The 23070-nt window shown below is 45.7% G+C and overlaps 1 protein-coding gene across 2 annotated transcripts in view; it reads right to left on the bottom strand.

Annotated features, from left to right (window-relative positions):
* Positions 1-248: 248 nt before the first annotated feature.
* SLC16A5 (solute carrier family 16 member 5) overlaps positions 249-23070 on the bottom strand; it is a 185173-nt gene continuing 162351 nt past the window's right edge. For both annotated transcript variants that reach the window (XM_068262397.1, XM_068262398.1), the window contains exons 4-5: positions 3705-4499; positions 249-833 (exon numbers count right to left, since the gene is read on the bottom strand). In XM_068262397.1, the coding sequence (XP_068118498.1) occupies positions 616-833; positions 3705-4499 (1013 nt within the window). In that variant the 3' untranslated portion in view covers positions 249-615. The remainder of the gene's footprint in view (positions 834-3704; positions 4500-23070) is intronic.

Here is a 23070-nt window from a genome sequence, read left to right as displayed (position 1 = left end):
CTAGTCTATTGCTCTGCAGTAGTATCTGAATAAAACCAGAAACAAGCATGCAGCTAGTCTTGTCAGATCTGACTTTAAAGTCTGAGCCACTGAAACACCTGATCTGCTGCATGCTTGTTCAGGGGCTATGGCTAATAGTATTAGAGGCAGAGGATCAGCAGGGCTGCCAGGAAACTAGTATTGCTTAAAAGGAAATAAACATGACAGCCTCCATTTACCTCCCTCTTCTGTTCCCCTTTAATGTAAGTTTTATCCAATGTCTCAATTTGAATATTCTGTAATACCCATAACAGAATAGCCTTTTATCATGCTTTCATGATGTACAGAAATATGGCTGAATTATGGACTAAGGCATTGCTTTCCTCCAGCATATTAAGAATTGGGTCCATACATGTCTCTCTTGCTTCTAACTCCTTCTATGGGGAAATTGTAAATTCCATGAGGGGGTGAAATCTTCTTCTAAACATACCATAACTCAATGTGAGCTAAGGCATACTACTAAAAATGCATTAAAGATGTGTGCATTGACAAGATACATCCCATTCTCTGAATGCTCTTCATGGAGTTTATGTAAGGTTTCTGCAAAACTGTTTTTTTCTTTCGAAAAGCATTTACTTATACACACTCCTCTACTTTGGCAGGTCGGTAAATAAGGTTTTTGTGATCATGTTTGCCTCTTTCATCTGATGTGTTAATAGGTTTTCGATCAGCCTGCATCTCTTTTCTGTCAATGATGTAGGAGGCCACAAGCATGAAGAGTCCAGAGGTGGTCACAGCAATACTGCTAAAGTAGAAAACATAACTATATTGGCCTGTGATGTCCACCAGTAAGCCTGTAGGAAAAGAGATACTATAAGTTAAACACTACAAAAATACATAAATACAGGGAAAAAAAGTTTAAAGTTATTTTGCAAGCAGTTTGATGGGAAGTTAATTTTAACGTGGATGTGTTTATTTGCTCATTGTGTTATATTTTTTTTATTGTGGTTGGCTGCCTGGTTGAGAACAGCTGCTGAGGAAGCCTATCCTGTTATTATTTAAAGGCGCACTATGGCGAAAAATTGTAAAATTTAAAATATGTGCAAACATAGACAAATAAGAAGTAAGTTTTTTCCAGAGTAAAATGAGCCATAAATTACTTTTCTCCTATGTTGCTGTCACTTACAGTAGGTAGTAGAAATCTGACAGAAGCGACAGGTTTTGGACTAGTCCATCTGTTCATAGGGGATTCTCAGCAAGGCTTTTATTCTTTATAAAGATATTCCCTAAAAAGGATTCAAACAATGATGCTGGCCAGCTTCCCTGCTCGCTACACAGTTTTTTGGCGGCTGGACAGAGCAACTGCCATTCACTAAGTGCTTTCGAAAATAAATAAATCCCTGAGAATCCCCATGAAGAAATGGACTAGTCCAAAACCTGTTGCTTCTGTCAGATTTCTACTACCTTCTGTAAGTGACAGCAACATAGGAGAAAAATAATTTATGGCTCATTTTACTCTGAAAAAAAAGGTACTTCTTGTTTGTATGTGTTTGCACATATTTTAAATTTTACAATTTTTCGCCATAGTGTCCCTTTAAGGGCCATTTTGCCATTGGATGCTGTTTGTTGTGCCCAGGCATGGCTTTAACCCCTTAATAAGGTGCTATCTTCTGAAATGAAAAACTTCTGCTATGTCCCCTTCACTATTCCTAGTGGCTTATCAGTTGATTATATAACTCTGCTCAAAGCTGACATCATAATGTGTTGCCAGGCTTCCCAGCAAACTTAAAATTAACCATTATGTAGAACTCACCCTAATGGTGGCCATACATGGTGCAATTTTTCATACAATCTTACCATTTCTATGTAGTATAAGGGGAAATTAAGTGGATATACTGAAAGGATAATTTAGGCAGTTCCCGTATATTACATAGAAACGGTAAGATTGTATGAAAAAATTGTACCATGTATGGCCACCATAATGCTCACCTTCTGAGCTGTGTCTGCATCATTGTGGAAGGGGCCAAGCTTGGAAAATTAATAACACAGTACTCTATAGAGTTTTATGGGAGTGGGAATATTCCATATACTATGAGGTCAGATCAAAGAAGTAATGAGTCACATGCTGCTTTTTTAGCTCTACAATTACAATTTTTATTTTTTATCTACAGCACTATGAGAAATATATACTATGGGGGTGAGAGCTAGTTTGTAAGGAGTTAACTGGTATCTGTAGGGATGACTACAATGGTTTTCTAAAGCAGCGGGAGAAGCCTAGAGCACAGTGACTTCCAACATATGTTATTCTTGAAGCGAACTTTAACTGGCACACAAAAAAAGAGTTTATCTTACCTGGGGCTTCTAACCCCTTCCACCCCACAGAAGTACTGTGCCCACACCAGGACAAACCCAGGTAAGTTTGTGTGTGTCAATTAAGGTCCCCTTTAAATGAAAGCAGTTTGGAACAATCACAAGTCTTTGTACACCTGGCCATCCAATCACATTGTACATTTGGGCGAGAGAGGCCGTATTAAAAGAGGTGGCTAGTAGGAGGTTAACTATTAAGGCAACAATAGATCAAACAGACCAATAGAATACCATCTCAGTAGGACTCAATTGGTCCATTTTCAAGCTACATACAGTATATTTGTATATACAACGTGCCTAATCCTGCATTAACTCAGAATTATTTGCTTTTCATTGACCATCTCTACTTATAGAGACAACTTTGTCAATGTTCTTGATCATCCTAGCCAGAGTCCAAAATGAGCCCAATTTAAAACCTGTAGAGAAAATTGAAAGTAGTTTTCCATGGACAAATTCCATCTAGTCGCAGCATACGTTCTTCAACTAAATATTGAGTGAAAGACTTGAATACTTGTAACAATGTGATATTTTCATTTTTTATCTTTAAAACATTTGAAAATTGTTAAAATCTTGTTTTCACTTTGGCTTAATTTGGTGGGGCTACAGCATACCAAAAAATGGAGGTTCAAGTCCCTAAAATTATATTAAAACATTTGCTTTGTTTTGATACTTAATTTGTTAAGTGTTTTATTTATACAGTATATGAAAGCACTACAAAAATTTGTACCAGAGGCAGATTCATTTTTGGAGTCTGTGGGAGAGACATCACAAGTCACTGTTTTGTAACCACTACACTGCTGTTTTTTCATAGGAAGTACAAATATGCTTAAAGGAGTTATCAGCCAAATTAATGAAAATGAGGTTTACTCACCTGGGGCTCTCTCCAGCCCCTTGCAGCCGACTGTCCCATGCCGACCGCTCCGCTCCCCGCCACTGAACTTCTGCGCCTGCTCAGTTCACCGCGGCCCACGTTGCCGTGATTGACATCGGCGCTTCGCGCAGCCGCAGTAAGGGCGACCCCAGAGTCGGCCTGAATAACGAGCACAGAGACTGGGACAGCGGCGGGGAGTGGAGCGGTTGGCGTGGGACAGTCGGCTGCAAGGGGCTGGAGAGAGCCCCAGGTGAGTAAACCACATTTTGATTCATTTGGCTGATAACTCCTTTAAAGATGGCAAGCATGATAGTACCTCAGATATAAATCACAGTATATGAAAATCAGTGCAAAACATTCACTTTATGTTTAGACATATTTCTAGAATTTAGTAAAAAAAATCCAAAATCTATTTTATAAAATTGTGTCATCTTCATTTAGATGGCTTTATCATTAGTATATGGTTTTTGTTACCTGTATAACTTACCTGCTAATGGTGGTCCAATCAATACTGTGACACTCTCAATAATTGTAAAAAGTCCAAATGCACCAGGGAACCTCTTCATTCCTACTGTATCCATTAAGACTTGGAATACGAGAGATCCAATTACACTCATAGAGATTCCATATAGACCACAGTATACCAGAATGGCTGAAAAGGTTATTGAAGCTGCACATACCAGGTTACTGAGTCCATTTACAATTATTGCACCACTAAAAAGGTAAATGAGTTTTCCAGTGAATATCTTTTGCTGTGATACAAGTCCAGCCAGTGGACGTCCAAAAATATTAATAAATCCAATAAGAGAAAGCAACAGTGCAGCTGTAGTTTCTTCTATTCCACTGGAAGTAGCATATGGAACTAGATAGAAAAGTGGCAGAACAAAACCTAAAACTAGCCATGCAACCCCTATAGTCAAAATTTGGTATCGCCTGTGCTGGCGTAATAGGTCAAAAGCCATGTATCTCTGTATTCCTTTACCCTGTCCCAGGTCTTTGACATTATCAGTGGTTCCATTCTGCATTGAAGTGGATGCTGCTGGAGCTTTTACTGGTCTCATCATGGCTCCACATACGCAACAATTTAACAACACTCCACCAAAAATCATAAAGGATCCTCTCCAGCCTATTGTGTCCAGAAGTTGTTGGGATGCCAGTGGCCAAAGTGCCATGCCTATAGAGGCTCCACTGGAAGCAATTGCATTGGCTAAAGTCCGTCGCTTGACAAAGTAGTAGCCAAGAACTGTAACTGCTGCTTGAAAACTGAAGCAAAGTCCTAAACCTGAGTAAAAGAAGCAGAAGTTAATGACTATGTGTGAAGGCTTCTCCGCATAGAAAAAAACAAAACAAAACAATAAATTCAAGTAGCTAAAATAATTAAAACAAATGATTGGAAAAGTCTATTTTTATTTTTTTCAACTTTTACTATGTTTTACCTCTATTTTAGTCGTTGGTGTTGTAATAATTGCCACTATAACCCCCCCCAAGGGCAAAAGCTGAATTATGGAAAGAAGTGTGGGCCATACTGCTGTGTATAGTGCCATCAATGGAGTCCTGTAGGATGGAGACTGCAGGGACAGAGCCTTGCAAGACCAGGTTTAAGATGATGGTATTTATGATAATATTTTTTTATAACTTCTCCTAGAGCTGTTTTATTTAGAAGGTGGTGGGAGAAATGGAGGGGCTTACTTTTTCCTCTTGAGACAGTCAACATCTTAGCCTCACCCTGTGCAACGATTTTCCAGAATACCGGACCTTAAACTAAGCAGCAGCCAGGTAGACATTCATTGTATGCATCATGGACATTGAACATTGACATCATGGACATTGTATGGATTTCATGGACATTTTATGCATTTCAACTTAACATGGTGGTGTAGTGGTTAGCGCTCTTGCCTTGCAGTGCTGGGTCCCTGGTTTGAATCTCAGCCAGGTCAACATCTGCAAGGAGTTTGTATGTTCTCAGCGTGTCTGTGTGGGTTTCCTCCAGGCACTCTGGTTTCCTCTCTGTCCCAAAAACATACAGATAACTTAATTGGCTTCCCCTAAATTGGCCGTTGACTATGATACATGCACTACACGATACATACTGTAAGGATCCCTCCTGTAGTGTATTCTGTCCGTTGCAGTAGAGACGCAAACGGACAGTTCTGGCTTATCTGCTTGCATTCGGTTGTGCATTTGCAATGGGTCGTCTCATTGTCATTTGCAATTGCTCTGCAGTTCTGGGCAGCTCAGGATGCTGTCATCATTCCACCAATTGCTTGTTGCAGCTGAACTGCGGCCAGATAGCCCTAGATTTCCTGCATGCATGTTGTTACATAATTCTTCTCTAATATTTATCCATTAGTTGAGCCGTTTGTTATTTTTCCTATCATTGTGTATTGCCTAGTTCCATGCTTGATGGACGTTCGCTGCATCCACGGTGGATCAGTGAAGTCCATTATCCAGATAGCTTGGATTCTGCCATCACCACTTTGGTGACTGGTAGTATTCCTGCTACTCTAGTTTCTGGGAGCATAACTATAGGCTGCAGTTGCTATTAGTTACGTTCTATCCTGTAGTCTTGCCTGGGTGGATGCTTGCTGGTGACTGTTAGCCTGCTTGCTCTGCTTCTGTGGACGTGACTGTGAGCTGCGGTTGCTACTAGTTACGCTCCAATCTATAGTCCTGTCTTGTACCTGTCTGAATACTTGCTATCGCTAAGGCAGCACAGTGCGAACTAAGGCAGCGAACATCGCACTGCGCTGCCATTGTGTTTTATTTGTAGCGATATCGGAAGCCCAGAACTGCAGTTGCTCTGGGCAGCCTGTGTAACCTCTTCCATTATCCAGCTCTTAGCCTTGTTGTGCTGGGTGGTCAGAAAGTATGACCCCCCAGCATTACATTATGACGGGCCAAACACAAAATCACATGGAGGAGGCTTCTAACACCATGTGTTATGGTTCCCTGTTTTTTGAAAGATTTGAAAAGCTTGACTGTGAAACAGCAGGCAAATTTATACCAGAATTGGTTAGATTCTTGTTAAATCCAGATTTTCAGACTTCAGCATTTTCTACTTGGGCTGATCAGATAGTTTGGTTAAACAGTGAGGAGAACATCAGCGCATACCACTAAGTCTGCATCTGAAATGACCACCAGCTCAGTGTGCAGCACCTAAATAGATTTTCTGCACACTTCGCATTCAATTCAGATGCAAATCATATGCAAATCTGCTACTACTTATCATGCAAACAGGAAACTCAGGAGGAGGGGCTGGGAGCAGCTAACCTGACAGTTACATAGTTACAAAGTTAAGGAAAGGTGGGAGGAAAGGCTGCGCATCCCTAAACACATGTTGCAGTTGAATGGTTAATCGCACAGGCATACACCGCCTCTGCCAGACTGAAAAATGCATGCCCTGCATCCAAGACAAGTGCTAACATTTATTAAACTAGGAGGAACTTTAGCTTCCAATATGGTTTGCATGCAAAGTATATTATACTAGACAGATGCAGCCTTAGTGGTATGCGCTGGCGTTCTCCTCGCTGTTCAACCAAATGTAAGTTACACATTTTTGTTGCTTAGCTGCTCCCAAGGTTTTAGATTTAGGTTAGGTCACTTGCCCGGAGGTCTGCCTCACCGTGGCGCAAGTGTCACATTAATTCATGTTCTTTCTTCAGATCAGTTACAACATTTCAGCAGTCCAGGTTTATTATCTTATACCTGCTTGATAGCAAGATGAGAACCTGGGCTGAGGAAGTTGCTGAGGAAAACGAGGAGGTTTTTGATGACCCTCTGGAATTTGTTCAATTGATCGCAAAACGTTTTGCGAAAAAAATACAAACAAATTCCTACTGATTTGTTTTCTGCATCCTGCAAACCATATGATCCAGCAGACACCAATGGATGCACTGCATCAGTTCCTGAGTCTCAGCAACGTCTCATGTTTGGTAGCCTTAGAACCCCAGCATCTGAATTTCCCAACTTCACAGTTGAAGAACTGTGGTTCAGATTTGCAAACTCTTCTTTTTCCACATCTTCCTCTAGTTCTGCGAATGATTCAGAGCATCTGTTATGAGAACCTGAAATCACAGAATCATTGCTTTATCCAGAAAATGTTCCAGCAAATTCGCCCTGTACCATGAATTACTCAGTAGTTCTGTCCAATGAAGCTCAGGTCACAGAATCATTATGCTGTCCAGCAGGTGCTTCCATGGTTCTGCCCTGCAACATGGACTGTTCAGTGATCCTGTCCAGTGAAGCTGAGGTTGCAGAGTCTTATGCTTCACCCAGTACTTTGGATGCCTCAAGATCTCTAGCAGAGGACTCAGAGGCTCTGCTTACTTCAGTTGGTGTTGCAGTAATATTAACCTGTTTAGCAGCTGTCTTAGAATTACAGTCCACTCTAGTAAAACTTGATGAATCTCTGTCCAGTGAAGCAGAAGCCATTAAAGCATTGTCCTCGTCAGCAAGTGTTTTGCATGCCTTGCCCTTTACACACTCTGATTTGGCTAATGTTGTTGAATCCCTGTCTGATGTTGTAGCAGCCAGGGAACTCCGGCCCTGTCCTCTGAATGTTTCAGAAGTCTTGCCCTGTAACATGGATAATTCTGACTCTCTGGTAAAAATAACAGAAGTCTCAGAGTTTCAGTCCTGTTTAGTGAGTGTTCCTGAAATCATGCCTAGTATCTTGGAAAATTCTGGTTTTCTGTCCAGTGTGGCAGAGGTTCCGGAGTCCCCTTCCAGTCCAGTGAGTTTCTCAGTCTTGCCCAGTTCAGTGGGGGTTGCTGCAATACTGACTTGTTTGGCAGCTCATTTGGAGCTCAGATCCAGTGTAGTTGGCGATGAGTCTCTGTCCAGTTCAGAGGAAGTTGTGGAGACTCTATCTAGTTCAGTGCATACATCAGAAGATTTGTCTTGTCCTGTTAATGCCCCTGAACATCACTTGTTAATAACCTTGGTGGAATCAGTGACCCCTAAGTCTGATTCTGTATTCTTTAGTGAGAGTCCAGTAACTGTGGGGTCTAGTCATGATGATTTTCTGTCCAGTCCTGGTTCCAGTCCTATCGTGACTGACTCTGAGGTCCGCAGTTCCTGGACGTGCCCAGAAGTTTCTCTTGTACCAGTGTGCCCAGATGTGCTCTGTGTGCCAGAATGTCCAAGTGTGTCTTGTGTGTCAGCGTACTCAGATGCTTCCTTAGTGGTGATATGTTCTGATTTTGCCAGTCTGCCTGCATGCCCAGAGATGGTTCTGGTCCTTGAAAGCCCTGATCTCGATGTTTGTCCTTGTAACTCTGACTCTGGAATTGCCCTAGGTTCCAAAGGAGTTCTTGATAGTTCTCCATGTGAGCCTAAAGGGCGTTCTAACCTCTTGGGATCTCTATGGAGCTTCAAAGTGTTCTGGGAGATTTCTGAGGAAACTTGTCCTGGTGCCTTGGACTGGTTCGACAGTGGGTACTGTGTTGGAAAGGACAGTTCTGGTGGGCATTGCATTAAAAGGTTTGGCATTTTTGGACAGTCCCTGGAAGGTGGTGGGTATCGCTTAGAGAGTTTCAGGGTTTTTTTCTCCTTAAAATCACAGTTCTGATGGGTATCACACTGGGGCTTGTAGTACTGATGGGCATGGTTCTGGAGGTTCTCGTTTCGATTGGTTCAGTCTCGGTGTGTCTGATTCTGGAATTTGGTCTTGTCGGGCTGTCCCGACCTTCATGAGTTATCAGTCAGATCAGTTTGCTGGACTTTCTACATCTGATTATCTGGTTTGGGTGGTTCAGGAGAATTATGCCAGTTTCTATAGGCGTCTGGAATCCACCTTTAAAGTATGGGGGTACTGTAAGGATCCCTCCTGTAGTGTATTCTATCCGTTGCAGTGGAGCTGCAAACGGACAGTTCTGGCTTATCTGCTTGCATTCGGTTGTGCATTTGCAATGGGTCTCATTGTCATTTGCAATTGCTCTGCAGTTCTGGGCAGCGCAGGATGCTGTTATCTTTCCACCAATTGTTTGTTGCAGCTAAGCTGCGGCCAGATAGCCCTGGATTTCCTGCATGCATGTTGTTTCATAATTCTGCATGTATTTCTTATGGGGGTCCTTTGAATTCACAGCCAGCTAGCAAATGGTAATCAAGCCAGCTCAGGATTGAGTGATTACCATTCAGCTGTGTGGAGATTTGAATACCTGCATCCATTGGCTGTTGCCACTGCCAGCATAAAAGTCTGCCTCCCATTTCATACTCGGCCCATCATAGTGGTCAGCACGCTGATCTACTGGGCACCTTGTTACCCTGTATAGTTCTATGCGACCTTATTACTTGTGCTTCAGCTAGTTCTTGATAAATATATATGCAGACTTGCTAATATATATTTATCCGTTAGTTGAGCCATTTGTTATTTTTCTTATTATTGTGGCAATTAGTTCCATGCTTGATGGATGTTCGCTGCATCCGCGGTGGATCAGTGAAGTCCATTATCCAGATAGCTTGGATTCTGCCATCACTACGTTGGTGACTGGTAGTATTCCTGCTACTCTAGTTTCTGGGAACGTTACTATAGGCTGCAGTTGCTATTAGTTACGTTCTATCCTGTAGTCTTGCTTGGGTGGATGCTTGCTGGTAACTGTTGTTAGCCTGCTTGCTCTGCTTCTGTGGACGTGACTGTGAGCTGCGGTTGCTACTAGTTACGCTCCAATCTATAGTCCTGTCTTGTACCTGTCTGAATACTTGCTATTGATAAGGCAGCACAAATCGCACTGCGCTGCCATTGTGTTTTATTTGTAGCGATATCGGAAGCCCAGAGCTGCAGTTGCTCTGGGCAGCCTGTGTAACCTCTTCCATTATCCAGCTCTTAGCCTTGTTGTGCTGGGTGGTCCGAAAGTATAACCCCCCAGCATTACACATACATAGACATATGACTATGGTAGGGACTAGATTGTCAGCCCCTCAGAGGGACAGTTAGGGACAAGACAATATACTCTGTACAGCGCTTAATATGTTGGTGCTATATAAATACTTAAATAAATAAATATACTTGGTCATTTTATACTGTTCATTTGCCATGCTTGTGGTTCACATCTTTGACTTTGGCATTTATTCATGCGTACTAATGGCACTTGGTGAGAATTTGGTGCATTGTGAACTAGACAAATACAGTGGTGTGAAAAACTATTTGCCCCCTTCCTGATTTCTTATTCTTTTGCATGTTTGTCACACTTAAATGTTTCTGCTCATCATAAACCGTTAACTATTAGTCAAAGATAACATAATTGAACACAAAATGCAGTTTTAAATGATGGTTTTTATTATTTAGTGAGAAAAAAAAACTCAAAACCTACATGGCCCTGTGTGAAAAAGAAATTGCCCCCTGAACCTATTAACTGGTTGGGCCACCCTTAGCAGCAATAACTGCAATCAAGCGTTTCAATAACTTGCAACGAGTCTTTTACAGCACTCTGGAGGAAGTTTGGCCCACTCCTCTTTGCAGAATTGTTGCAAATCAGCTTTATTTGAGGGTTTTCTAGCATGAACCGCCTTTTTAAGGTCATGCCACAACATCTCAATAAGATTCAGGTCAGGACTTTGACTAGGCCACTCCAAAGTCTTCATTTTATTTTTCTTCAGCCATTCAGAGGTGGATTTGCTGGTGTCTTTTGGGTCATTGTCCTGCTGCAGCACCCAAGATCGCTTCAGCTTGAGTTGACGAACAGATGGCCGGACATTCTCCTTCAGGATTTTTTTGGTAGACAGTAGAATTCATGGTTCCATCTATCACAGCAAGCCTTCCAGGTCCTGAAGCAGCAAAACAACCCCAGACCATCACACTACCACCACCATATTTTACTGTTGGTATGATGTTCTTTTGCTGAAATGCTGTGTTACTTCTACGCCAGATGTAACGGGACACGCACCTTCCAAAAAGTTCAACTTTTGTCTCGCCTGTCCACAGGTATTTTCCCAAAAGTCTTGGCAATCATTGAGATGTTTTTTAGCAAAATTGAGACGAGCCTTAATGTTGTTTTTGCTTAAAAGTGGTTTGCGCCTTGGATATCTGCCATGCAGGCCGTTTTTGCCCAGTCTCTTTCTTATAGGGGAATCGTAAACACTGACCTTAATTGAGGCAAGTGAGGCCTGCAGTTCTTTAGATGTTGCCCTGGGGTCTTTTGTGGCCTCTCGGGTGAGTTTTCTCTGCGCTCTTGGGGTGATTTTGGTCGGCTGGCCACTCCTGGGAAGGTTCATCACTGTTCCATGTTTTTGCCATTTGTGGATAATGGCTCTCACTGTGGTTCGCTGGAGTCCCAAAGCTTTAGAAACGGCTTTATAACCTTTACTGGACGGATAGATCTCAATTACAGTACTTTTGTTCTCATTTATTCCTGAATTTCTTTGGATCTTGGCATGATGTCTATCTTTTGAGGTGCTTTTGGTCTACTTCTCTGTGTCAGATAGCTCCTATTTAAGTGATTTCTTGATTGAAACAGGTGTGGCAGTAATCAGGCGTGGGGGTGACTACAGAAATTGAACTCAGGTGTGATAAACCACAGTTAAGTTATTTTTTAATAAGGGGGGCAATCACTTTTTTCACACAGGGCCATGTAGATTTGGAGTTTTTTTTTCTCACTAAATAATAAAAACCATCATTTAAAACTGCATTTTGTGTTCAATTATGTTATCTTTGACTAATGAAAAATGCCTGAGGATGAGAGACCCAGTGGGAAACACTATCAGTAAGTACTAAAATAAATTCTAAAATTGCACACCAATCTCTAAAGTTCACACTCACTTCAGCTATTGCCTCCACAATTTTATTCTGTTGAGGGCATGGACAGTGTTTTCTGAGTGATGGGTCTCCTCAACCCTGGGAAGCATTGAGCTGCCATCTATGTAATAGATCAGCTGTTCGCTTTGTGACAAATCAGCTGCTATTGTACCTGACACAAGACTTTTCTATGGGGGAAATACAGACCCAGTGCTGGTCGACAGCCTAAACGTAAGAACCAATGGTGCACTTTTATAACTGTCCATCCCAAGGCCATTAAATATCTGTATTTTTTTCCCTTTAAATTTGTTGGAAGAAAGTTTCCTAGCTGAATCAGAATTAACCACTTAACCGACAGCATATCTACTCCCTGCGGAAGGACTGTTCCCCTACCAGGGGCGTAGATATACGTCTCCCACCGCAATCACTCACCACACGCGCCCCCATGCACGTGATCAATGATCACCGGCATCAATGAGATGCCTGTGGTCATTGTCAACATTGAAAATAAAGCATTCACAAGTTACTTCATGTAACGCGTGTATACTGTAAACAAAAAACACTAGGAATAAAGTGGTGGTGGGGGGAGGGGGAAATAGTAAAATTACACATAAATTCATCCCATTAAATAAAAATACATAAAATACCCCAATAATTTAATTAACCCCATACTTCCCCTCCCATAGTTACCAAAATAAAACACTTTTATAAAAAAAAAGTGACACTTAAAAAAAATACAGTTGGGGGCGGAGCTTCCTATATCAGGAGGTTCTGGGCAGCAGTCGTGGAGCCCACATTGTGTCCAATGCACAACTGGGACAGCACAGTTTTCAACCCAGACACCTCTGAATTATTATTTATTTTTTTACAACAGTATATAGCTATTTTAGTGGCGTAATAGCTAGTGGCGCATGGCAGCAGCGCATAACTCTGTGGACCCTGGCGGTGGGAACACACACAGCAGGAGGATAAATACAGCAGCAGGAGGAGTGACGTATGGCAGCAGGCAATGTATTCTGTGGACCCTGGCGGTGGGAACACAGACAGCAGGAGGATAAATACAGCAGCAGCAGCAGGAGGAGGAGTGACGTATGGCAGCGCAGCAGTCAATGTATTCTGTGGACCCTGGCGGGAACACAGACAGCAGGAGGATAAATACAACAGGAGGAGGAGTGACGTATGGCAGCAGGCAATGTAACGGGGCCATGGTACTTAGCATTGGTACCACGGCTGTAAATAAAGACACCAAGATCAGGAGGTTACGGACAGCAGTCGTGGAGCCCACATTGTGTCCAATGCACAACTGGGACAGCACAGTTTTCAACCCAGACACCTCAGAATTATTATTTTTTTTTTACAACAGTATATAGCTATTGTAGTGGCGTAATAGCTAGTGGCGCATGGCAGCAGCGCATAATTCTGTGGACCCTAGCGGTGGGAACACAGACAGCAGGAGGTGAAATACAGCAGCAGGAGGAGGAGTAGGAGTGACGAGTGGGAGTAGGCAATGTATTCTGTGGACCCTTGCGGTGGAAACACAGACAGCAGGAGGATGAAAATCAGTGCGACGTACTATGTTGGCGCTTTAGAAATACAATAAATACATAAATAAATAAATTCATAAATAAATAAATACAGCAACAGCAGCAGCAGGAGGAGGAGTGACGTATGGCATGCAGGCAATGTATTCTGTGGACCCTGGCGGTGGGAACACAGACAGCAGGAGGATGAAAATCAGTGCGACGTAATATGTTGGCGCTTTATAAATACAATAAATAAATAAATTCATAAATAAATAAATACAGCAGCAGCAGCAGGAAGAGGAGTGACATATGGCAACAGGCAATGTATTCTGTGTACCCTGGCGGTGGGAACACAGACAGCGGGAGGATGAAAATCAGTGCAACGTAATATGTTGGCGCTTTATAAATACAATAAATACATAAATAAATAAATTCATAAATAAATACAGCAGCAGCAGGAGGAGGAGTGACGTGTGGCAGCAGCAGGCATGTCACGGGCCATGGTACCTAGCATTAGTACCACAGCAACTAAAGAAAAACCAGACCAAATTATCAGGACCCAGGGACTGAAGGTTAATGTCAAAGAATAATTCCCAGGCACCTCATGTCCTCCTGTTGCCGACAACAGGTGCCAGGAACGTGCCTTCAATCCAGGCCTGGTTTATCTTAAGGAATGTGAGCCTGTCCACGCCCTCTGGGGACAGACGAGATCGCTTCTCGGTGACCACGCCACCGGCCGCACTGAAGCACCTCTCGGACAGCACACTGGAAGGGGAGCAAGACAGAACTTCCAGGGCTTACTGCGCCAGCTCACTCCAGATGTGCAAGAGCTCCACCCAGTACTCCATGGGGTCCACAGGCTCCTCGCTGCCGGTGTCAAGCCCACTGAAAGACCCCATGTAGTCGGCCTCCATCCGGGTTATGCGCTGGCCGTGACTTTGAGAGGAGGTGGCTACTGCACACACCTCCTCTGTCAGCTGCTCTACCGTCATGTAGAGCGCCTTAGTCAATGACAGCAGGTCTCCTGGGCACCGGCCGCTGTGCTGGCTGGACAGGGACAGAGGGGGTGGAAGGCTGGGGGAAGGCTTCCTCCAATCACCGAACAAGGATCTCCTGCAACTCCCTTGTTCGCTGCTCACGGTCTGTAGCTGGCAGAAACTGAGCCCACCTCCCCTTCAGCCTTGGGTCCAGGATCATGCTGATGCAGGCATCCTCCCTCGCTTGCATCTGCTTGACCCTGGGGTCTGTGCGCAGGCATGGGAAGAGGGTGGTCCGTCCAACAGAGACATCAGGGTAATAGTTACATAGTTATTTTGGTTGAAAAAAGACACACGTCCATCGAGCTCAACCAGAGAACAAAGTACAACATCAGCCTACTCCCTCACATATCCCTCCTCCTCCTCCTCCTCTGGCCCCTGAGCCTCTTCCTCCTCTCTCCACCCTCGCACCACTGCTGCTGCACTCCTCTGTTCCCCCTCAGCAGCAACGTCCAGCCCCTCCAACTCCTCCTCCTCCTCCTCCAACAACTCAAATTCCTGCGCAGAAGTGGACTGCGCAGGCGGCTGCTGTTCCAGCTGGTTCAGGGCCTCCTCTCCCAAACCCACCAAATTGCCAAGTGCCCTGTCCAGCAGACAAACAAAGGGCACCCACTGGCAGAGGGATGCCCGCTGTTCGCTGACCAGGTTGGTTCCCTGCAGGAAGGGAGCCAACACCAAGCAGACCTGCTGCATCAGCCCCCACTGCGCGTTGGAGATGAGCTGGAGTTTGGTGTTGCCGGCGACAGTGGCATCATAAATTTACCGGTGGACAGCCCTCCTCTGCTCAACCAGCCGCTCCAACATCGCCAGGGTGGAGTTCCAGCGAGTTGCCACATCGATCACAAGGCAGTGTCATGGCAGGCCCTCGCGCTGCTGGATGTCTGCCAGGTTTGCTGCGGCAGCAGCTGAGCGGTGGAAAGTGCGCACAATTTTCTGCGCCGATTCCAACAGCTCCTCCATCCCCTGGTAGGTGCGCAGGAACTTCTGCACCACCAGGTTCAGGATGTGGGCCAAGCAGGGGACGTGGGTCAAGTGTCCTCTGCTGATGGCAGCCAGCAGGTTGACGGCATTGTCGGACACCACCAATCTGACTTGGAGGCCTCTGGGGTCAGCCACGTCTTCTCCTGCTCCCTCAGGTAGCGGAGCACGTTGGCTGCTGTCAGTTGGGTCTTCCCCAGGCTTTCATCTCTAGCAGCGCTTGGCAGTGGTGGGCCTTTACGCTGCTGTTGATGCTGTGTCGCTTGGCGGCGGCTGCAGCTTCTCCCCTGACCCCGCGTGGTGGCACCACATAGTGGGCGACTGGTGCCGCTGATGCACCCGAGGGTGGACCTGCTGCTTCCTCGCTCAGGCTTTCCACTAGGCTGACTCAGTGGGCCGTAAAGGACAAAACAGCTGCTCCATGAATCCATGGTTATGTGTATCCGCGCACTCATGGCGTGATCGAGCGCGTGGACCACTTTCGCCATGGCAAAGCGGTGCAGTGCTGGGATCGCCGTGCGGGAGAAGTAGTGGCAGCTGGGGACTTGCCTCTCCGGGATCCCAAACTGCAGCAGCACTCTCATGTCACTCCCCTCCTGCACAAAGGAATATGGCAGGAGCTGGGAGCACATGGCCCGGGCAAGCAACCCGTTCAGCACCCGGATGCACCTGTGGGCGGGAGGCAGCACCTTGGTCACACCGGGGAATGCTTCGCTGAGCAGGGTCTGGCGGCGTTTCGCTGCATGGGAGGATGAGGAGGCCACTGTGGAGAGAGCTGATGAGGCCACTGAGGACTGACTGCCCGGGGAGGGAACAGTGAGTTGCTGCTGCTGTGCTCCTGCTGCTGCTGCTGGATAGGCAGGAGGGTGGGATGCTGTTGCTGAAATCTGTGCAGTGGCTGTCTGGCTCTGACCACTGCCTGCGCCACTTTGCATCAACTTCTCCAACTCACTAAAGTCCTCAAAATGTCTGCTCTGTAAGTGGGTCTGCAGGCACGAGGTACTCAATTTGTGGACATCTGCTGAAGCGCCTCTGCGCCAGAGACGCCTCCTCCTCCGATGACGAGCTGCCTTCAACCAACTGTGCTGGTGGTACTGGTGGCACATAAGAAGGATCCAGCATGTCATCATCATCCCCAAACATCTCCTCTGAGCCCGCCTCAACCAACTTTTGTACCCCAAAATCCCCTGCATCATGCCCCTCCTCATCAGCGCCAACAACACACTCCTCCACCTCAAACTCCTCCCCCTCCTCCTTGCATGTCTTCATTATGTCCACCTCAAACTGCTCCAAAACATCACTGTAAAGGTTCTCAGTCCCTGGGGTCAAGAGCAAGCTCAGTGAGGGCAGGCTGGTCGATGGGGTCACCGTGACCTCAAGCGGTGGTGGAGGCCTGCTGTGGACCGAAGTGCTGGTGGTGGTGGCACTGGTCTCGCTGGTGTTGGAGGCCTGGCTGGAAACGGTGGCTTGCTACTCTGCCATCATTTCCACCACAGCTTGCACCTCACTCTCCACAATGGGCCGGGGGCGATGACCCGTCTCAAAGATGGGCGCAACGCGCTGCTGTTGCGCCTCTGCTCCCTCCTCCACAACTCTGCGGTCAGTGGCTGGCGGCGACCAGTCACAGACCTGCTGCTGCTGGCAGTGGCTGCTGCAATTATTATTATTATTATTATTAATTAGTATTTATATAGCGCCGACATATTACGCAGCGCTGTACAGTGTATATATATATATATATATCTTGTCACTAACTGTCCCTCAAAGGAGCTCACAATCTAATCCCTACCATTGCCATATGTCTATATTATGTAATGTAAGTACTGTAGTCTAGGGCCAATTTTTAGGGGGAGCCAATTAACTTATCCGTATGTTTTTGGAATGTGGGAGGAAACCGGAGTGCCCGGAGGAAACCCACGCAGACACGGAGAGAACATACAAACTCTTTGCAGATAGTGCCCTGGCTGGGATTCGAACCAGGGACCCAGCGCTGCAAGGCGAGAGAGCTAACCACTACGCCACCGTGCTGCAATGCCGCTGCCACTCCTGGTGGTGCCTCGCCCTCTACCTCTGTCAGTCATTGTGCAATACTATACAAATGCAGTAAAAAAAAAAGTGTAGAAAAGGGCGGGAAAGGGTGTAAAATTTAATAAAGTCTAGGTTGGTGGTGGTGACTGGTGTTGAGTGACAACAAAAAATTAAAGTCTTTTTTTTTTTTTTTTTTTTTTATTATTTAAATAGTAGTACTAGTACTACTAACAGCAGTAGTGTAGTCTACAGTACTAACTAACTCGTGTGACGGACAGTGACAATTAAAGTCAGTCACACACGGTCAGATGCAATGAATAGGGTCGGGCAGATGACAGTCACAGGTCACAACGGATGCTGGCCTGTGATGTAACCATTATTTATTACACAGTACAGAAGCTAATAAACTCACAGACTAACAGTAGAAATTAACTGAACGGGTATAGTAGTACACAGGCAACTAATAAATCCCTAGTGTACTACACAATAATAACTAAGTCGTGTGGCAATTAATAGGGGACACATGGACAGACGCAATCAATCAATAGGGTCGGGCAGATGACTGTCTGTCACAGATCACAACAAATGCTGGCCTGTACACAGTCAGTCAATAACTATTATTGATGACAGTTACAGGTCACAACGGATGCTGGCCTGTGATGTAACTATTATTTATTACATAGTACAGAAGCTAATAAACTCACAGACTAACAGTAGAAATTAAATGAACGGGTATAGTAGTACACAGGTAACTAATAAATCCCTAGTGTACTACACAGTAATAACTAAGTCGTGTGCCAATTAAAGTCGGTCACACTCAATCAATTAATAGGGTCGGGCAGATGACTGTCTGTCACAGATCACAACAAATGCTGGCCTGTACACAGTCAGTAAATAACTATTATTGATGACAGTCACAGGTCACAACGGATGCTGGCCAGTGATGTAACTACTAACTGTTATTTATTATTACACAGTACAGAAGCTAATAAACTCACAGACTAACAGTAGAAATTAAATGAACGGGTATAGTAGTACACAGGTAACTAATAAATCCCTAATGTGCTACACAATAATAACTAAGTCGTGTGCCAATTAAAGCCGGTCACACACGGTCAGACGCAATCAATCAATAGGATCGGGCAGATGACTGTCTGTCACAGATCACAACAGAAGCTGGCCTGTACACAGTCAGTAAATAATGATTAACTAACACTAACACAGTACTGAAGCTATAAACTAACAGACTACAGCAGTACAAATTAACTAAACTAGTACTAGTATTGTACACAACTAACTCCCTAACCTACCTAAGCTAGTAGTAGGCTAAGGCTGCCCTAGGCTAGCAGGCCTAGCCTGCACACAGACTAACACTAGCCTAGCAAAGTATACTATACAGTATACACTAGCTGACTAAAAACAATCAAAATACCATCTAACTATAAATGAGTATAATAGATGTGTTTAGGAGGTGATTAGGAAGCAAAACGCTAGGTTTAGCACAAGAGAAATGCACTTGCTCAGACGCAGCAGCACTGGAGATACTCTCAGTACCACACAAGTCACACAAGTACGTGGCTCCGCAACATGGCCACCGCCTTATATAGAGGAGGGGTGGGCCAGGCTCCCCTCCTCTGATTGGTTGCTAGCGTTGCCAGGGCCTCGGCTGGAGGACTTCTGATTGGCCCACGTCACCCGCCCACGTCACTCCCGAATCCCGAGCCGAACCCACTGCGTCATCCGGCCAAATTCGAGTGCACATGTTCGGGAACCTTCGCATTCGGATTCGGCATGATGTGGAAAACTTCGGTTTTGGCTTCGACTTCAGCAACGAGGAAAATCCACCAAATTTTTCGGGTACATTCGAATTCGGGAGTCCTGGAGAGCAACCCTGATGCTCACACACCTTCCTGGACTGCTTTAGGATGTCCTGTAAGCCTGGGAACTTAGACACAAATCTCTGAATTACGAGATTGAGCACATGTGCCATGCAGGGTACATGTGTCAACTTTCTCAAATTCAAAGCCGAAATGAGATTGCTGCCGTTGTCACACACCACGTTGCCGATCTCCAGTTGGTGCGGGGTCAGCCACTGATCCACCTGTTTGTTCAGAGCAGCCAGGAGAGCTGCTCCAGTGTGACTCTCCGCTTTGAGGCAAGACATGTCTAAGATGGTGTGACACCGTCGTACCTGGCATGCAGCATAGGCTCTGGGGAGCTGAGGCTGTGTAGCTTGAGAGGAGATCGCAGCACCAGTAGAGTTGCGCTGCCACTCAGCCAAGGAGGAGGAGGATGACGACAGCAAAGAGGATGTAGCGGTGGCAGCAGGCCTGCCTGCAAGCGATGGAGGTGTCACAAGTAGGTCCGCTGCACAGCCACGTACTTCCTGCTTGTCAGCGGTCACCAGGTTGACCCAATGAGCTGTGTAAGTAATGTACCCGCCCTGACCATGCTTGGCAGACCAGGCATCCGTGGTCAGATGGACCCTTGACCCAACGCTGTGTGCCAGAGATGACACCACTTGCCTCTCAACTTCATGGTACAGTTTGGGTATCGCCTTTTTAGAGAAATAATTGCGGCCTGGTATCTTTCCCTGCGGTGTCCCAATGGCCACAAATTTACGGAAGGCCTCAGAGTCCACCAGCTGGTATGGTAACAGCTGGTGAGCTAACAGTTCCGCCAAGCCAGCTGTCAGACGCCGGGCAAGGGGGTAACTGGCAGAAATTGGCTTCTTCCGCTCAAAGATTTCCCTCACGGACACCTGACTGCTGCTGTGGGCAGAGAAGCAGGAACCACTCAAGGTGAGAGGCGGAGTGCAGGAGGGTGGCTGTGATTGTGAAGGTGCAAGGGAGAAAGCGGCTGAAAATTCTGCACCTGAAGGAGGAAGAGAAGAAGGAGGGTGGCTTTGCTTTTGTGTGCTGCTTTTCCTCAGGTGGTCTTCCTATTGCAGTTTGTGCCTTTTCTGCATGTGCCTTCGTAAGGCAGTTGTCTCTACGTGGGTGTTGGCCTTTCCACAGCTTAATTTTTGGTGGCAGAGAGTACAGATGGCATTGCTCTGATCTAAGGCAGACACACTAAAAAATTTCCAAACCGCTGAGCCCCCCTGGGGTGATGGCACTATGGTTTTTGGTTTTATTTGCTTGCCTCAGACACCTCATAAACTCCACCAACAGCAGGTACTTCATCATCCTCTTCCTCACACCTTACGTCCATAGTGTCGCCTAACTCAGACATATGAGGTGGTGTAACTTGCTTAACACCTTCATCTTGTTGTAACAGTAGTTGCTGTGATTCAGTTAATTCCCCACCAAATAACTCCTGCGAATTGTCAAATGGAACAGATGTGGTGCTAGTAGTAGTGTTGGTGGCTGTGGAAGATGAGGTGTTCTGTGTTAAATACTAGTCAACTACGTCCTGACAATCTTGGGAGCTGATGGGACGTGCCTTCTTCTGAGCACTGTACTTTGGTCCAGGGCCGCACGAAATCACATCAGCACGACCTCAAACAGACCTGCTGGGTGGCCTTCCTCTGGATCTTCCTCTGCCTCTACCTGTTTTGTCCATATCGGGGGGGATGAAGTGAAAGGTATGTACTGACTTGACTGATACAATGTGCAGTCACACAGGTGCAGTTAACAGGTATGCACGGAGTGGTATATCACACTGCGTGCGCTCACGTAGGTAGGTGGGTGCACTGAACAACAGGTAGGTATATGCAGTGATGGGTATTACAAATGTGCACCTGTCACATACACGTACCGTGAACAAGTACAGTGACTGGTGGTATTAAATAGTACACTGCGTGCGCTCACGTAGGTAGGTGGGTGCACTGAACAACAGGTAGGTAGGTATATGCAGTGCTGCTGGGTATTACAAATGTGCACTGTAAGAATTTATATGTTGGTTGCTATTGGCAACAGCACAACACATCTTTTGCTCCGGCACCAGCAACTCATTAGAGCTGCAACTCACAGCGACAGCATACAGGAGATAGAGCGGAGACAGCCTTCTTCACCTTTCAAAGGGGTTTATTAAGCAATCAAGCATCTTGTGTTACAGGTTGATTTCTTCAGAGTATAAATAGTCTTTCCTATGTCCTATGTACATCACATATATTTACAGTACACAGACATGAAGCTAGTATTCTAACTAGGAAGCATAGAGAGAGCAGGCTAGCTGGAAAGTAGATGAACTCCCCTGGCGGTATAAAAAATTCCGCCAGGAGGCAGCGCAGCAGTTTTTTTTTTATTATTATCATTATATCATGTAGCGAGCCCAGGGCTCACTACATGATAGCCGCTGCTCAGCGGCATCCCCCCGCCCGCTTCGATCAGGAAATCCCATTCAAAGAACGGGATTTCCTGGAGGGCTTCCCCCGTCGCCATGGCGATGGGGCGGGATGACGTCGCCGACGTCGGGACGTCATTGGGAGTCCCGAACCACCCCTCAGCGCTGCCTGGCACTGATTGGCCAGGCAGCGCACGGGGTCGGGGGGGGGCGTGCGGCGCGACGGATAGCGGCGATCGAGCGCGGTGCGGCGGCGATCGGTGTGCTGAGGTGCTAACTGCGTGCAGCAAAAAAAAAATTAAACAAATCGGCCCAGCAGGGCCGGAGAAAACCTCCTGCGCGGCTTACCCCGAACTACGTTCGGGGTTACCGCCAAGGAAGTTAAAGTAATCTCTGCCATCCTGGTCTCCCTATTTTATATGAACATCAAAAAGTTAAATTCTGACATCACCCGAGCCATACCCCCAAGCCTACAATTGGTGGGCATGGGCATGTGACCCACCTTATCATTTAATATTCCATTGCTTTATAACCTAGTTGCAAAGAATGCAATGTTTTGTAAATATCTGCTTTTTTTTACCGTTCCCATCGTCTAACTGTCGGGCAGTTAGACCTGATAACCCATTATGTGGCCTTCCACAAGGAACATGTTCCTTGTAACTGACTGCATCATTTCTTCTCCGAGAAACTCTGCTTAAAAAGACCCTGTATCTCAAGTCTTTACTAGACTTCAGTACCTGAGGCTAGAATTCAAGTATACTTACATTCTAACATGCACTTGTCACACACACACGTACCGTGAACAGGTGCAATGGCTGGTGGTATTAACAATGCATGCGCTCACGTAGGTAGGTAGGTAGGTAGGTAGGTAGGTGGACTAAACAGTGAACAGGTGCAGTGATTGGGATTACAAATGTGCAGCTGCCTGTCACACGCACAGGTTGTCACTGTATGTGCTGGGCCTGGCAGTGGCACAGTAGGAATTAAGGGGCCAAAGGCCAGCTGCGACTGACTGACAGGGCTGTATATAAATATAATGCAAGTGGGACACACACACACAAAAAAAATAGATCACAAGAACAGAATTAGCTCTCAAAAGAGCTGTTGAGCGGTGCTTTTTTAGCAATAAGAATCAGCAAGGAGCAAGCTAACAAGCCTACAAGAGCCAAACTAAGCTTTCCATTTGAGAGTCTGCAGCAGCTCTCCTTTCTCTAATTACTGCAGGCACACGAGTGAGTGAAATGCCTGACGCTGCCTGCATTTTATAAG

Source organism: Hyperolius riggenbachi, chromosome 12 (assembly GCF_040937935.1).
Source record: "Hyperolius riggenbachi isolate aHypRig1 chromosome 12, aHypRig1.pri, whole genome shotgun sequence".
NCBI classification, from domain to species: Eukaryota; Metazoa; Chordata; class Amphibia; order Anura; family Hyperoliidae; genus Hyperolius; species Hyperolius riggenbachi.
This window is presented reverse-complemented; position numbering and strand designations above follow the sequence as displayed.